The 16,870-nt window shown below is 41.9% G+C and overlaps 1 protein-coding gene across 1 annotated transcript in view; it reads right to left on the reverse strand.

Moving 5' to 3' along the window:
- The window catches only part of MYO10 (myosin X), a 164,431-nt gene that overhangs the window by 132,600 nt on the left and 14,961 nt on the right, over positions 1-16,870 (reverse strand). Inside the window, exon 2 of the mRNA XM_032182555.1 lies at positions 252-350. Within this exon, the coding sequence (XP_032038446.1) occupies positions 252-350 (99 nt within the window). The remainder of the gene's footprint in view (positions 1-251; positions 351-16,870) is intronic.

The following is a 16,870-nucleotide window of genomic DNA, read 5'->3' on the forward strand; positions in this document are numbered from 1 at the left end:
TAAGTAACTTCCTGGACATGGCTCTCAAACCTTCAGCTCTGTCAGACACGGCTGTAGCAGCTGACCAGCTGTCCATATGCAATGGACAACACGACTGAAACCAAAGTTCCACATTCGAGTCATATAAAATGCATGCTTCTATTCATGCGCCTTAGACTTTTACATTCTCCTATGTCCTCCCTGTTAGGCAGAATTGTTTCTTTTCCACAGAGTGGTAGAAAGGAGAATGTAAATAGGGGCAATGCACGTACCTGGCCATAGTCTGTCCTGAACACGACGACTCCTTCTGCACAGGAATGAACAGTACTTGGATAATGCTGATTATTTTCTCGCAACCAGACACGAGACCCCTAGAGTAAAAAAAAAAAATAGTTATAGATGGCATAACTGAAAACTCAAGAAAATAAAAGGAAAGCAAGCTAGCTGCAAGCAAGCTCACTTGCAAAGTAAGCAAGTGAGAAATAAAATAATCCTTCAGCAAGTAGTTGTCATCTTCTGCCATAAGTAAAGTACGTAAACACAGGCGTAGTTTTGGTTTGTTTTTAATAGAAGTGCCTAAATGCCAGCATGAACAGCTGGGGCTAATTCACTGAGTCATGTGCCTCATGTTAGCACACACAAAATTACAAAGCAGTGTTTAAATTTACACACCATTTAAAAGATGCTCCTCAAAGCCAGCAGGCTCACTACCTGTTTATTTTCAACCCATTAGGATCACAGCACTTCTCCCCTACCAACTTTCACCTGTTTTCTAACCCCCCTCACCCTTTATCTTGTCTTGTTCTCCTGGCTGCACAAGAACTCAGATTTTTAAAATCTGCCAGCAAGAAAAGTGACAAAGAAATAGCATTTGTTGTTTAGAGCCAAAGAGGCAACAGAAACACCATCAGCTAAACACCTAAGTCAATCTAGTGAAAGAGGGTAGGTGCAGAATTAGTTTTTTATTTGGCTGTCTGTGGCCCTCAGAGGTAGACCCATCCAGCACAGAGGAAAAGAAACAGCCAGCACCGAGTGTACATGAGGCAGATGGGCAGGGTAATCACACCTGCCTGAGCTGCTCTGAGCAGGAGAAGCTTTCAGGCAGCATGAAGATATTCAGCAGCAGCACCCCAGTGGTCTGAACCTGAAACACAAACTATAGTTCTTTTTCTATACAGGGACAGCAGGTTCCATATCAGAATTACAGTATTTTAGGCCTACTTAGAGAACAGAGGCTTTTGTGTCGTGTCGCCCCTCCATCAGAACAGGCAAATCCTTTCCAGAAGGAAAGGTAAAGGCATGATAGGAAGGGGCTGGGATATACTCTGATAAGCCAAAGGTTGTGACTTTGGCTGTATAATCCCTGAAAAATAAATAAATAAATAAATAAAATTGATTGTTTTATTTTGAATTAAACAATTCAAAAAGATTCAAATTTATCTTGCATGCCAGCATTCAAAGATCATCCTTGTCTGAATTTGTACACACAGAAAAAAGACTCGAGGCTTTAAAAAGTTGGTTTGGGTACAGGTTCTTGATGAACAACCACAACAAATACAGTTTATTCCTGTTATGTCCTTAGAGTGTGGCTCACGTGTCTACTGCAGAAGCTCAGCCACATTACAAGTTGCATACATTTAAAATAATGTTGAATAAACATCATCGTTGTTCCTATGTTGGGAGAACAGCAGCACTGAGAAACAAAGTGAATATTACAGAAAGCTAACTTTTGCTGCTTGGTTTCTCTGAATGGTATGAGCTCAGCCACATACAGGGGACCACACACAAGAGCATCCCTGATTTTTGCCCCCGTTCCATCTTTTGGCAAATTGCATTCCTTTTTAAATACCTGTGGAGCTCTTTGTCATTTTATGTCTAAAACCTTGAGCCAGATGTTTTCCAGGTTTATACCAAGTCCAAGTCCAAGGCAGTTCAAACATGGGGTATGTTGACTCGAGAGCATGGGGTCAGCACAGAGCAGGGAAACGCGCGTGGTGCCGAAGAGAAAGCAGAGCACCAGCAACCACAGCAAGAGAGAGGGAGAAACAGGGGGCTCCCTGAGAGTGGTCAAAGTGAGAGGGGACTTGAAAATGTAATTCAAAACCCAGTGATAGCACCCGCTTGCTTGGGTCTGCACACAAGAGCCCAAGAGCCAGCAGGCACTCTGCATGGCAGGAGGTGTTACTCTCAGGCTTCCCCGGCTCCTCACCAGCAAAAGCTGATAAAGCCTCACTTCAGCCCCATAGCAAATAACCACAGTCGAGCTCACGAATCACAACAGGTTGGATGACATGCTGAAGTCACCCTAGCTGGCAAAAAGGACTCTGTTCCAGACTAACTACCTTCCCAGAGGAAAGCTTCGAGTGTCCCTGCCAATCAGTCTCCATCTCTGAATTCGATCTCTCTAAACACACAAATACACAGCAAAAAACCCTGTTTGTCCAAATGCAGTCAAGTTCTTCAAGCACTTCAGGACAATCAAACCCTGTTGTTCAGCTCGTTTATTATTTGCCAGAATCTCTGAGCACAACTAACATGAAGTTTATGCTTTCAAGGGCAATGAAAACACTTATAAACATTAAGCCACAACAATATTTGCCAGAACCTCAGAATTCAAAATAGCCTCTCAAAAGGAGAATAATCTTTTCCATAGTGAAATTAAATAATGCATTCTGCATTTTTCTGGCTATGAAGCAGAAACAGGGGCCTGCACAGAAGCATTTACTTGGCTGGGCTAGCCCTAAAACAAGCATTTTAAAGCAAGTATGGAACGGTTTGATTTAAACAAATGTACATTGTTAGGGGTCAATAACCACTATTCAGAGACTGCTGGAACAATGCGGTTTGCAAAGCCCGAGGCCTCCGAAATGCAAATACAACGTGTGCTCTGGCAAGGTAGCTCAACAATACAATGTCTGTCCATAGGCAGGGTACACTGCAGAACCTCCTGGTCTGGGGGAGGGAAGAAATAAAATATAAAAAATGCCTTGGCAAAAGATCCCATAGGTCATTTTCCATGCCCAGCACGCTCTGTAACTACACTGCAATCCCTCTGAAGCATATTTGTTACAAGCGACAGCTTTGAGAACAAAATCCTCAGTAGTAGTTAATTTACAGATAAGACATATACCAAAGACTTCATAGTCTTCAGATCTACAAAATCTTCACATCAATCTACTTTGATCCCAGAGTTTAGGTACACTTTCATTTCACAATTTCTGACCAAGTGCAAGAGATGGCGTTTTGAAATGTCCACTAACTCCAGCAGTATCCTTTAGCAAAGTGCCACCACCTTTTGATTTCACTTCAGAAAGGTAGGTTACAAAAAAGGATTCACTGAAATAAAAGTCTGAGGCTTCTCAGAGCCTAAAGCCCAACTTGATTTAGCCTGGTGGTCTGTAGGGTGAGTGCAAGGAATGACTACCAGGCACGGACTTCTGGAACTGCTGGATGGAGATAGAGAGCACGCAGCCAGCTCTCCAGGCAAGGGCTTAGATACCAGCTGTGAGCCCTCCAAGGAAGGACAATGTTGAATGCACACATGTTGATCCCAACTTATTTTTAGGGGAGAAACTTGGTAACTTGGTCACTCCTTGCCAAGCAATCTGGGACACTGCCATTCTGTCACTCTGTCACTCTGTGATAAGGGGGAAAACAAAGCCACGAAGTACTTACTAAAGCCCAATGGTTCTTAATTCAGTGAAGCAAAGTTGTAAAAACACTTGGAATTGTACGTACAGAAGGAGGACCATATGCCATTATTTTCAAGCCAATTGATTTCCTCTGACTCCAAAAGGCAAAGGAAATAGGTTTGTAAATCTCACAGCTGTAAGGCTACCTGAAGAATTCCTGAGTTCTTTTCCCTTGCAGATTTTACTGCTGAAATTGCAAAGATGACTTCTTTGTTCCTGGGTGTTCTGTTCCTACAGATGACAAAAATCTACTTTTTAACTTTCTATTGGAAACAGCTCATGTTTTGATTTCCAGAATAGAAGAACTTTATCTCAGTTAAACAGTGGAGAATTCATTGCAAAACCATAATTAACAAATCCAATTTTGTACATATCCAGGTTGTATGGTGAATAAAGTAACTACATGCACGATTATCACATTTTTATATAGCATAGATATATAGTGCATATACACACATACGTATTTTGCATAATAACATTGCATAATAACTGTCATCATCTAAGACTAAATGCTACTCATTCACATGTTATAATGTAAAAATCCAGTTGACTCATCAATGCAATTGATTCAAAGCAGTTAAAACTGCTTTAAATTAAGGGCAAGTAATGTAGGTTATTGTCACAACTGCATTCAAAATGCATTAATTGTTAGGCCTTGACAAAGCAAAGGGAACAATAGTCAATATGTATTTAGAAAACCTTTCATTTATGCACTACAGTAGCTTGGCTCAAAAACGTAAATTCTGAGAGACAGGAAAAGATGTTATTAACTCAGTCAAGCCAGACATAGCTTTTTCATGACAAAGATAATTAAAACCACATTTATCTTTGTTATTCCTCTTTACTAAATTATGCACTAATCACTAGGAGGGCCATACCAATAAAAAAAAGTTATGCAGACAGAAATGTAACATTGGCAATTTCGTATTAATGAACTCTTTTTTTTTCTGAAAACTTGCCTTTCATCACTAGCTTAGCAAAACTGAAAACACTTCACTTCAGGTACCCCAAAATCCTAACAAGCCTGCCCAAACAACTCAGTGGCAAACTCCAAGTGCCCTGAAAGTAGGATCTCTCTCACCAACTTCATCCCAAAATGAAGTGTCAGACCTCCCAAACAGAGAACCAGACCTGTTCTTCCATGGGAAAGTCCAGAGGGGGAAAAAATAAATAAATAATGGCCACTTGCCTGACATCTTAATGTGTAGTTCAGAATATTGTTCTTGATCTAGGTACCCCTCTCTACAGGGCTTGTGTGCTCATCAGCAAAAGGATTCCCCAGCGCTGGATTTCTGGGGTGGCTGAAATACTGAGTTAGTACTGAAGTCTGTATACGCTACTGCCACACGGTCTATGAAAGAGAAATAAACTAATCAATAGACGAACTCTCTTTCCAGACATGAGTAACTGGCAGTCTTCTGTCGAGAAGGCAGATTATCAAAGGACAGAAGGAGTTACCGAGAAGGACTAATTGAATCCTAAGTCTCTGCAGAGTGTGAGAGACAGCCAGCTCTGGAAGGTATTTGAGCATTTAATCTAAATTCCAGAATCTTAAACTCAACTTCATTAAATGACTATGCACTTAGATCTTGGCACATACTTTATCTAGCTGAATGAAATAGAATTCATTTTCAAAACACTCAAGGCACTGATTACAATTTCCTCAGAGCATAGTAAGCTACCAACACCATTCCCTCGATGAGTTTAGCTCTGCCTCCTAAGCCATATTGCTTTACTTTACTGTTATAAAGCAGAACAAAACCATGAAGCAGTTTCCAGGGGATATAAGGTCAGTTTAGGAAGAGAGTTTAATGCAGAACAAAATCTCCTGAACACTCGATGCTTCTCTTGTCTGTCCATCCCCCACATGAGATCAAAGCACCAGCTCTTCTGCTCCTGAGGTCTGCGCAACAGCTGTTGATTAACCTTGAACAGAATCCATCTCCTCCTGTTTCAGTAACTGGAGATAGCGCAGCACTGACAATAGCCTGCCACTTTAAAAGCAACTAACTGGACTAAAACTATTATTATTATTATATTATTATTATTATTGTCTCAATGGGGAACTGGAATTAATGTTTACCTTCCAAGGGCCTTTGAATACACCATCCCTTCACACCACTGCCACTTTATTTAGTAAAGGCTTTTAAAAAAATATATAGTTTCCAGTTTTTCCCAACACAAACAGAGCAGAGATTAACCTTTAAACGTGCAGGTGGACAAGCACACCCCGCCCCACCTTCTGCTGCTTAGCTTGAATACACACATTACCAGCAGACCTAGATCAAAAGCCAAAAAGCAATTGCACTCACTAATGGAGCTCTGAAGACATGGTTAACAGCACCTGAGGACGACGAAGTTTCCACACCATTAGGAAACACTAGCTTTGTTATAATGGAAGAAGAAAATATAGCAGTGCGATGCCATCAAGTCTTTTCAAAAGAGTTACCAGTATTGCTACAATCTGAATTATGACTTTAATGAGAAAGATTCGAGTGTTACCTTTACATTTTGTCAAGTTTTGCAAAATACTATCTTTTTGTGCTTTGAGTACTGCCCAACCTACACCATAGGGATCAAAGCCACAAAAATAGAACAATGTCAGGATTTGGAAGGCCTGTACCCATTACCAGTCTCAGGCAGGCAGGACAGGCTGCTAGGAGACATCTGTTTCTTGTGCTTGCTAGTCTATGTTAAAATAAGATAAAATAAATTTCTAGGCAGTTGAGTCAATGGCATTAATTCCAAAATTAAAAATTAGCACTCTGAATAGTACTTATCAACTGTGATTAAATCTGCAAAATGTGAAATCAGGGAAGTAGGGAACATGCACAGCAATGTTTCTCTGTTTAGTGGATCCACAGTTTCAAGTCCCTCTGTAAATCACCAGCAAGTACAAGAAATGGGTCCTGCACGCAGTACTGCCTCCACTGCTCTCCCCATCCCATCTCAGGTGAGAGAAAATAAACTGTTAAAACTAGTAAGGAAGAGAGGTAGTTCAAAAAGACAACAAATTAGTGAGAAAGAAGAAGAGGCAGTTGTTGGTGACAGGGGAGATGTAAGGAACAAAGAGGGAAAGAGGTTGGGGCCACTGCAAACCTTTCCATCACCATCCATATTGGGGCAGGGGCTAGAAACAGGCAAATGTCAGACCTCCTAGGGCCTTCACGGTCACCTTAAGAAGGTAAGTAGCATGTAATTCTCTCACCTAATCCAAGTTCCTAAAAAGGAATATACAGTATGCTCACAAAATAGCATAGAATTTGTTCTAAGAAGCAACCATACAAGCCCTAGATCTGTCTTCACAGATTTCAAACAAAGTTGCTCTTATCTTTGATGACAGCTTTGTTTTGCCAAGCATCCTTATTTTTCAAAAACATTTTTTTTTAAATCAATTACAGTCATGACTACAAACACACACAAAAAAACTTCTTTTACTTGCTTAAAACCAACAGAATTCTAACTAATCTACACACACGTACACAGTTCTTCATCCATGTGAGCCTGTTGGTTTTTTTTTGCAGCATATAATCACAACAAAGTCAGAAGCAAGGAAGGATGATGTGAGTGCATGTAGAAGTAGCAGGGGAAGAGATTTCCCTCTAAAAGCTGTTCATCGACGCTTATAGCAATATGGCAAGAGCAGTTAGTCCAGCACAACTGCCCAAAGTCTCTTTAAATCATCATTAGCTTCTGCAAACAATCTTTTCTGTGTTATCGAGTAAGCTATTACTCTGCATTGTACCTCTGCCACTGACCTGGGGAGAAAAGTGCCTGCAGTTATCCACAGCACCCAGTTGTGCTTGGTAGTCTACAAGTTCACTCTTCTTAGGAAATGTTGCCTTTGAAATATTCTAGCCGCCAAGTCTTCATTTTGCACAAGTTGCTAAGAATCTCAAAGCCATTTCTCAGAAATGTTCTAAAACACCCTAGCACTTTTTTTCATCTTCTTCTTGCCTCTCCTGCCTGAACAGAATACAAAGTAAAGACCAGGTGAGAGGACTCACAAGCACCAACTACGTGGCATCCCTGGAGTAACACAAGAGAGATGGACTCCTCTGGAACATGGGTCAGTTTGAGGCTGAGCTTGAAAGCTGTTCCTCATTCACCACATGTAAATCCCATGACGAGTCTGGGAACTCCCACTTGCAAGGATGTTCCATCTCAATTTCAAATTTTTTATTTAGGAAGGACATCTCTGAGTACTTAAAAGCTGATTAAGTAGAAAAAACACACATTTGTTTGACACACAGGTCCTGGTGTTTGCCATTTATTTTCATGAGCTGCATGTCTTTTAGGCTCATCACTCAAGAAACTGGTTTTAACACCATTCTACAAAGTACCTGGACACTGATTTTTTAGAAGTTGTAATACAGAAAAACTATATGGAACTAGTTTTTCTCTGATACTCATTGTGCTATAGAAGCATGCCCAGAGAGACATCATACTGGTTCAGCCTGATTTTAGTTCCCAAAGCAGATAAAATTCCTGTTCAAGATAGTTTTTACCATTGACTGCTTTTTGCCAGTTACCTAAACCTATTCTGGTAGAAGTTGTAAAGGCCTTCTCATGTCAAGAAGCATCATCCATAAAATAACTGTGTTGCACCTAAAAGAACACAAGGAAGAGAACTGGGCAAGGCAAGGCCTTTTCCTGGTTTCTAGGACACTCATCATCGACATCATCTTCTTCTTGTTCTTTCCCCCTCTCCCTCCATGCCAATCAAGCAGACAACTCCAGGGAAACTTATCTTTAGCCAAGTGGGATTCTTATGTGAAAATAATTCCTGTAAAGGCATACACTGTGCAAGGTACACTCCCAAGATGATCACCACAGCCTTCACTTGTCAAGTTGCTATCATCAAATTACAAAAGGTTCCAATTTAGCTCGTTTCCATATTGGAAAATTTCACAATCCTACTACAACTGTAACTACACTTGAGGGATTTTTATTTGTTTACATTTACCTGCAACTCAAAAATATCAGTTTACACATGAATAGTATTTTCCTGGGCTTGAGGGGGGACAGGCGAGACAGCAAGCTATTTCCAGCCTTACCTCCATTGCAGAAAATAGGCATAAGATCATAGCCTTAAGTCAAAAACCAAACCTCTCCCCACATTACTCTGTAAGCATTTCTTCCCCGCCCCGTTCTTCCATGCTCCATATTCTCTTAAAACTAAAACTCAGGATTTTGGAAAGACACGGTTTACAATCTGGAGCTATAAGGATTAGCAAGACTGCATTTCAAGGTTAAGAAAGTTAAGTGTGAAAGAGAGGGAGAGAAGAGAATAATGGACCCATTCAGTCCACAGTTCTTTCATTTACTTATTTTACTAACAGTAATGCTGATTACTAGACACAGAATAATCTTAAATCACAGAGTCAGAGAACTGTTGAAGCTGGAAAGGCTCTCTGGATGTCATCTGGTTCAAACCCCCTGCTTGGTACATCTAGAGTAAGATGCCCGGGAATATTTCCAGGCAGCTTCTGAAGATGTCCAAGGAGGAGGACTCCACAAACTCTCCAGCCAGTGCTCGGTCACCTGCACGGTAAAGACGCACCTCCTGATGTTCACAGGGAACCATCTCTGCTGCAGTGTTTGCCCATTGCCTCTTGTCCTGGCACTGGACATCACTGAAAAGAAGCTGGCTTCATCTTCTTGCCACCCTTCCTTCAGGTACTTATACACATTGATGAGATTCCCCTCCTTGAGCCTCCAGGCTGAACAGTCCCAGTTCTCTCAGCCTCTCCTCAATAGGAGAGGTGCTCCAGTCCCTTGATCATCTTCATAGCCCTCCATTGGACTCTTTCAATACGTCCAGGTCTCTCTTGTGCTAGGCAGTCCACAACTGGACTCAGCAGTGCTGGGTGGAGGGGAAGGATCACCTCTCTCAACCTGCTGGCGATACTTTGCCTAATACAGCCAAGAACAACATTAGCCTTCCTAGCAGCAAGGGCACATTGCTGACTTGTTGCCCCCAGCACGTACTGGGGCCTGGGGCTGTTCCTCCCCAGGTGCAGGACTCTGCACTTCTTGTTGAACTTCATGAGGTTTTTGTCAGCCCACCTCTCCACCTGCCAAGGTCCCTCTGGATGGCTGCACTGGGTACCCCCACCAGTTTTGTGCTGTCCATGGATTTACTGAGCGTGCACTCTACCTCATCATCCAGATGGCTAATGAAGATGTTAAACAAGACGGAACTCAGCTCTTGCCTTGCAAACACAAGAACCCCTTCCTTACTCTGCCCATCTGCCACATCTCATACATCAAGAGGACCCTTCATACAGGTAAACCTGTTGGGTAAGGCCTGACCACGGCCAACAGGTAGCAGGGTGTAACAGCCAGGAGGAAGAGAAGACAAACAGCACTGGCAGTCAGTAAGTCAGGCGGCGTTGTTGGGCCTGTTCAGCAGCAATGTACCTTGCCTTTCTGAAGGCCCACCCAGCTGCTCTGACTCCAGGCTGAGGAACAAATCCCTGTGACACCCCGGCCACGAGCAGTTGACCGATCTGGGCTGCCCCATGCTTAGCAGACAGAGCTTGGGTCTTTCATCCCCACCAGCTGCAACGATTCATCCAGTACCTTTCACCACCACCACCTGCTCAACCCTATCTGTATTTGCTGTAATAAATCAGGAGCAACGTACCGAATCCAGGACAAATATCTTTGTGCCACATCAACTCCAACAGATTAGGTCACCCCACAGCCTAGCAGCCTCCTTGCACACGTGATGGATGAAAAATAAATACCTGCCCTGTCTTTACCCAGGCAGGAAAATGTGGTTTTCTGGCCTGCAACAACTGACTTCAGCAACTTGGCAGCAGAAGAGCTGAGGCTGGTTCTGGAAGCTCCCGTAGACATTATCAGGCTCACATCAGGACACTGAACAAGTCCAACACAGGTTGTGAAACACCTGGAGGTGATAGGGAACCAGCACTACATCCCCAGGGTGTAAGCAACCCTAAAATCCCTGAGAAGTAGTTAATTAAAAATTCACCCTAAAAATAATCCTTGAAAAAAACTTAAAAATCAAGGATATAAGCAGCCTGACTTGGTGCAGTGCAACCCTCTGCATTTGAAGACCAGCTATGGTGCTTGGCTTTCACAAGCATGCTTCGAAGATGGGATGACCTTTCTCCACAGCATCACATGAATGTCCTGGGAAGCAGAGGACAGCATAGCACCCCTCCGTACTCTCCCTCCTTACCTCTCATGCTTCAGGCGAGCACAAAAAGAGCAGATGCTGCCACTGACACCTGAAGTTGCAAAGCTCACGTTAGCATCTTCCCACACTAATTTGTTTGCTACAAACCACAATAATCACTGAGCAACTGCAAATTACCTGTCTGGAGATCACCTGATGAAAATACAACCAATTAAGCAAAAATAATGGCACACGTTATCATTAAAGGGCAGAGCATAGGCTTATTCACATGCACCTGACAGAAGTGCTGCCAGGTGTGCCAGCACCTCAAGGAGAGGCTCCAAACCAATTTTAACGCTCAACCATAAAGTAAAATGTGAGTCACGTACAATTTGATCGCCACTGTATTTCAAAGTAAAAGAAGCCCTTGCCCTCCTGAAATATAAAGAGAATAGATCAAACTGTGCAGGATACAAACCTACAACTTAATAATTTATTATAGTAAGTATTGATTAATTTATTATTCAATTAAAAAATCCATTCAATATTTAAATAACTTAAAAATAGGATATAAGTGTCCTCACCTACTAACCCCGAACCAAAAAGCAAAGTGTCAGTAACTATGAAATAAGTTACTGGTCATGGGTTACTTCTCAAACTGTGATCAAACACCTTTAAAGAAAAATCAGTTGCAAGAGGTGTTTGGTAACACTTCCCCTCACAGAAGGAAACAGGGACCTTAGGAGACAGGATGCAGTAGCAGTGGAGAAATTCATCCCAAGCACACTCTCCCAGTCAATTGTTCAATGGTGCAAGCAGAAATCCAACAACCAGGGCTAACCCCAGCCTTCCTGGAGGTTACATGGCCCCGAAGTATGCTGCACTGGTGCTGCTTTACACCCATGTGAATAAATATAGAATGTGCAGCTTAGCTGAAACCTGTGGAATCTATACCAAAGGCAAATTTAGCAATAACACATATTTTAGGTAAAGTTGGAAAGCCGTTAAATTCAGATAAAAGGTAGCAGTGTTTCCTGCATGTATGCTGAAGTTTAACATTTTATCAGCTTTAGACTCCTCTCAGAGATGAAGTGATGCTTTGCTAGGCTTTCCACTGCAGAGCCTCATCAATGCTGATGAATACCAATGCTATGCAGCAGTTGCAAGGTAAAAAGGCGGCCTGAAACACTGTGTTCATTATATTCAGCCCCTCAAGGTCACAACCCCTTAGAAAGCAATCTCCTGCTTTTGCTTAGTCCACTCCTCTCTGACGAGATATGTTTCCTTCCAGGAATCCTACTCTTACCAGCATGTGTTTTGATTTTTCTGCAGTCATGCTACCACAAAATGAAGCATCTATAGGGCAACTCGTTTTTTCTTTGATTTTTTTTTCCATAGAATGCACATGTAGTAAATATTGACTCCTTTTAAACACATCCACCATTAGGCTGCCAGAAGGGAACACCTTTACCAGAAAACCCAGTAAAGGAGCAGGTATTTACATCAATCAGCACACAGAAAATCCACAGCCCTTTTCTGGTCATCAATACTTCCATGCCATATGTTGGAACAAACCCTGTAAAGCCATACCCCTTTCCATCTCACAGCTATAGGGAAACCCCCAAAGCAGGCAACATAAAGCAGCTCTCAGGTTTCTAGGATGCACACCACCACACCTTTCCTTTTGGCTCATAGCATCGTTTCAAAGAAGCTACAGATCTGTGCTCCAGCTTTCAACAAGAAGGTGTGGTACATTTCCTCACTCACAGGCACACCTAGAGATTTGACACATTCGCATTTTTCATCATCCTTTTTTTTCACGACAGGGATGAACATTTCCTGCATCACTGTGTTGCTGATTTATTTCATTATTTTTTTCTCCAATGCATGTTTATACAAGCTGGTAGCAGTTAGCAGGAGAAAACAAATCCCTCAACCTAGTATCAAAAGCACCAACTCAGAGCAGTTGATTCTGTAATATTTTTAACACATTCATTGCACTGTATTGCAGATTGATGGAAGATTTAATCCAAAACTAAACCACAAAAGCAATTAGGAGACCTTAACAAAACAGAAGTGATTTGAAGCATTAGTACCTGACAAAATGGGCATTTATCGCAGAGATAAATGATGAGTACAAAGTAAATGCATCTGGGCTGTGACTGTTCTAGATTGCTGCATGTACTTCCTCCTTGTAAAAGCAAAACAGCCCCTGGGTTGAACAGCTCAATGCCCCTCAGTGGGTAAACTACCTTCTTGGCCAAATGACTATACATTTTAATTACCCCACAGCTGCACCCTCCATATCTGAAGGTGGGGATTCCTTACACCAAAGCTCTCCTCATTAGTCAAGGCTTGCTCAGGAGAGAACCAGAGCATCACTGCAGTAGATTTCTCCCTGCTTCTGCAGGATCAGGCCTGAAATCAGAGCGTAGTTTCCTACGTGACCTACTCAGGCCAAGATGTTACACTCATCTTTTTTGGTCTAAATCTGGGGAGGAGATCCTGTTTCCTTCACACAACGACCTGCCAGCTGTAGCCAACACTTCACGTCATCTCCCAGCCTGCAAGTGCCCACAAACATAGGCTGTGAAAAGCTGCGCTGCCCTGGATTAGGGTAAGAGAAAGATGTGTCAAGAGCACAGCTGCTTTTAGACTGAAATATTCAACAGTGAACCCCAGCAGACGTCAAGGCTGGTGAGGATAGCACAACAACAGCTGAGACCTGGGGGTGTGAAACGCATTTGCACGCAAAGGACGGGTATCTCGGTGGAGACCTGAGGATGTAGCAATGTGCAAGGATTGTGCTGCTCACAAGAACGTGCCCAGAAGCAGGCACTTCTTCCCACTCTAGCCACTTCGTCTTCAAGAAGTTGTATTATAAAGCACTACCAAATCCCTTGGAAAGGCCACAGATGAACATATGCCTCTGTAAGGAAACAGACAGGCAACATACATAAATGTACAACATGCAACAACTTCAAGTCTGACAAAAACATGCTTTCCTCCTGTAAGAGAAGTGCTCTAGCAGGCTCCTAAAGCTGTTCTGCATTTCCTCGCCCTGCTGTCCAAAAGGTATGCCGGAAGCTACAACAAACCGGATGGCACGCTTTCACAAGCCACCCTTGTTGTCCCTAACATCCAGGGAACCATGTTTTTTTCTCCTAGCCACCTCTGAAAGTATATCTACTCCACAGCTTGAACCTTTCTTGAAGCAATTTATTTCAGCTGGCAATGAAATAAGTCAGCCAGGTGTTTTGTAAGAGTCAACCCAGACAACTCCATAAACATCTACCTCTGACAGTGTGGTGCAGATCCCCAGTTTGTGAAACCTGGCAGGACTCTACAGGCTTGCCATGACAAGGATGTTGCTTAACACGATTTATAGACAAGGTGACTGCATAGAAAGTTCAAGTCAAATTAGCAGGGTGCCTAAATTAAAATGCAAGTGTAGTACTCAAAATGCAGTATCGCTGATTCTCGCCTGCCCACAGAAGTGCCTCTTCTTAAAAATCACACCACAAAGTGTACAGACTTCATAGCATCCAAATGCCTGTACAAACTCAGACTGAGAATTTTCCATGGCTGCTTGACATAGAGCTATTAAAACATATTTAACCTTACATACTTACAATCAGATTTTTATGGCACTAAAAAATGCAAGTCTAAAACAAATATAGATTTTTGCCTTTGCGTAAACACAGCCAGGACCTTTTACTACTTTTCATACCAGTTGTAAAGTCACTCTTCATATTACTGAACTATGAATCAATAAAACAGCTCTTTGTCTGTTTTTATTTTTTTATTTTGTTTTTAAAACAGAGTAGGTAAAGTTGGGCAAAATGAAATTAGCTAAACACTGTTGAAAAACAACATTTCCATAAATGCTGAACATGTAATTGCAGAAGCAGCATTATATGGGCAAATCGCTGCAGAACGAAAGAGAATGCAAGAAATACTCCTTCATAAGAAAGAGCACGTGCTTGATTTCAGCTGATGAGCATGGGATGTATGTACGTGAACGCATGCCTCCTGAACCCAGATGTCATTTTGGAAAAATGCTCCAACTTGGTCACCTAGAAGGGGACCTATCCTCATTGAATTATTCTCAGAGGTGTCATTTTAAAAAAGTGAATACTTTTAAGCGTGTTACTAATTTTTCAGACTGCTTTAGCCAAAATGGTATTTCTACTCTTCAAAAACCAGCCTGTTGTTATTAATCTGAGAGCAGCAGAACACCTGAGAAGCCTCTTGATCATTATTACCAGAAAATCCAACCCCACATGACAGCTCTGCTCTACCTGGTGTCCCTACAGTGCTGCTTAATGCTGTAACAGTAGGAATCATGAAAAGCTACTTCCACTTTACTGCAAATAAATGCTGCAGTAGCAGCATGTTCCTGCACTGCCAGCTCTGTATTACCTTCTTTCAGTGGCTGGTCAAAAAGATTTGGCTTCAAATACAACCAGTTTTCCATTCAAAAAAGTCATAAATAACATGAAATGGAAGCATAACTTCTGCTTACAAAACACACTGCTCTTAGCCCCATATGCAGTACATAAAATACTTTATTCTACAGGGTGGAACAAAGATTTCCTTAACGATGAGGAAATAAATTCTGAGACCTTGGAGTTCTACTCAAGTTTCATGCCTGCAGACCCTAGTCCATGTGCCTGCTCCTTCACCAAGGAAGCCAACGAGAACTTGTCTACCTCCTGAACTTGGGTGGTAGGTCAAGTTTTATTTGCAACCAGATATATTTGTAAAACAAGGAGCTGATATTCAAAACTGCATCCATCAGAAACAGCAAAACCTTTCACATCAGAAGTTCCTAAGAACTGTTGTCACTTCAGTGAGGAATGGTGCTGGTCAAGTGTGCCACTATTTCCTCCTGCACCGGTGCGAGAGCCAGCACCTCATGTACTGCACCTCACTACCCAAGGGGCTTAAAACCAAACATTGGAAATGGAAAATCCTGTAGCTGCCTTTTGCAACTACAGAACCATGTTGAAAATAGATTCAATTACTCCTTGAAGATTTTAAGTCTCTGAGAGAACCAGTGGTGAAGTTTAAGTCATCCAAATCCCATGACAGAGTTCACATGACATCACCTTCCCTCTTGCTCATGGGCTGGCTGCTCTTCCTACAGCTTCCCCGTTGTTTCGGGTATCAACTTGTCCTTGTTTTCAAGAAGTGACTGTGTTTTCATCGTAATTCTACCTACGCAAGCATTTGACGAACACAGCTAAACTTTGGCAGTGTGTTTATCACTGAATTAAGATCTTTTGAACAGAGTGCCTATAAAACCCTGTTTTGTCCACATTTTTAACTACCTTTCATCTTTAGATAGCCACGAGCATGTTTGTTTGTTTATGCACAAATGTGACCATCAGGACTTCTATGTATATTTTCATATATACTTATGCTTTTATGATGTTTTCTCCTTCCAGGAGTATCCCCACCCCCTAGCCACATAAACAGTTTGTAGAGGAGAATTACAAACTCTCCTGTTTGTACAGGAGAACTACAGAGTCTGTATGCCCAGAGCTACAAGTCTGCAAATATACATGCTTAGTTTTAATTCCTCATGTTCACATTAAGGCCAATCCCATAAATGCACCTGATTTTCCAAGGCAACATGCAAATTTAGCTAAGTTGCAAGGAGGTTGGCTTTTTTTGTTTGGTTTGTTTCTTAGCCCACATACTGTACAAGTCTGTCCCTCAGATAACATCATGTACATTTATTTTTTGCCTAAAAATAATTTATGGGCACATTGGCAGAAATAAAATGTCATTATATCCAGTGGTCCTTCTGTTGCAAAAAGAAACTTCCAGCAAAATTCTCCAGCAAGCTCAGTCTCAAGTATTCAAGAAAGAGCACGCACTGCTAATGAATCATTGTAAGAGCACACATATTCACACCCTCTATTCTTCAGATAGATGTGTGAATAATACAGACAATACTGCACCACAGATGTTGAACATGCCCTGTAAAACTCAATTACTACTTTTACTGTACACAATAGTGAATAATGTATATCATACACTACTT

This window comes from Aythya fuligula, chromosome 2 (assembly GCF_009819795.1).
Source record: "Aythya fuligula isolate bAytFul2 chromosome 2, bAytFul2.pri, whole genome shotgun sequence".
In the NCBI taxonomy this organism is placed as follows: domain Eukaryota; kingdom Metazoa; phylum Chordata; class Aves; order Anseriformes; family Anatidae; genus Aythya; species Aythya fuligula.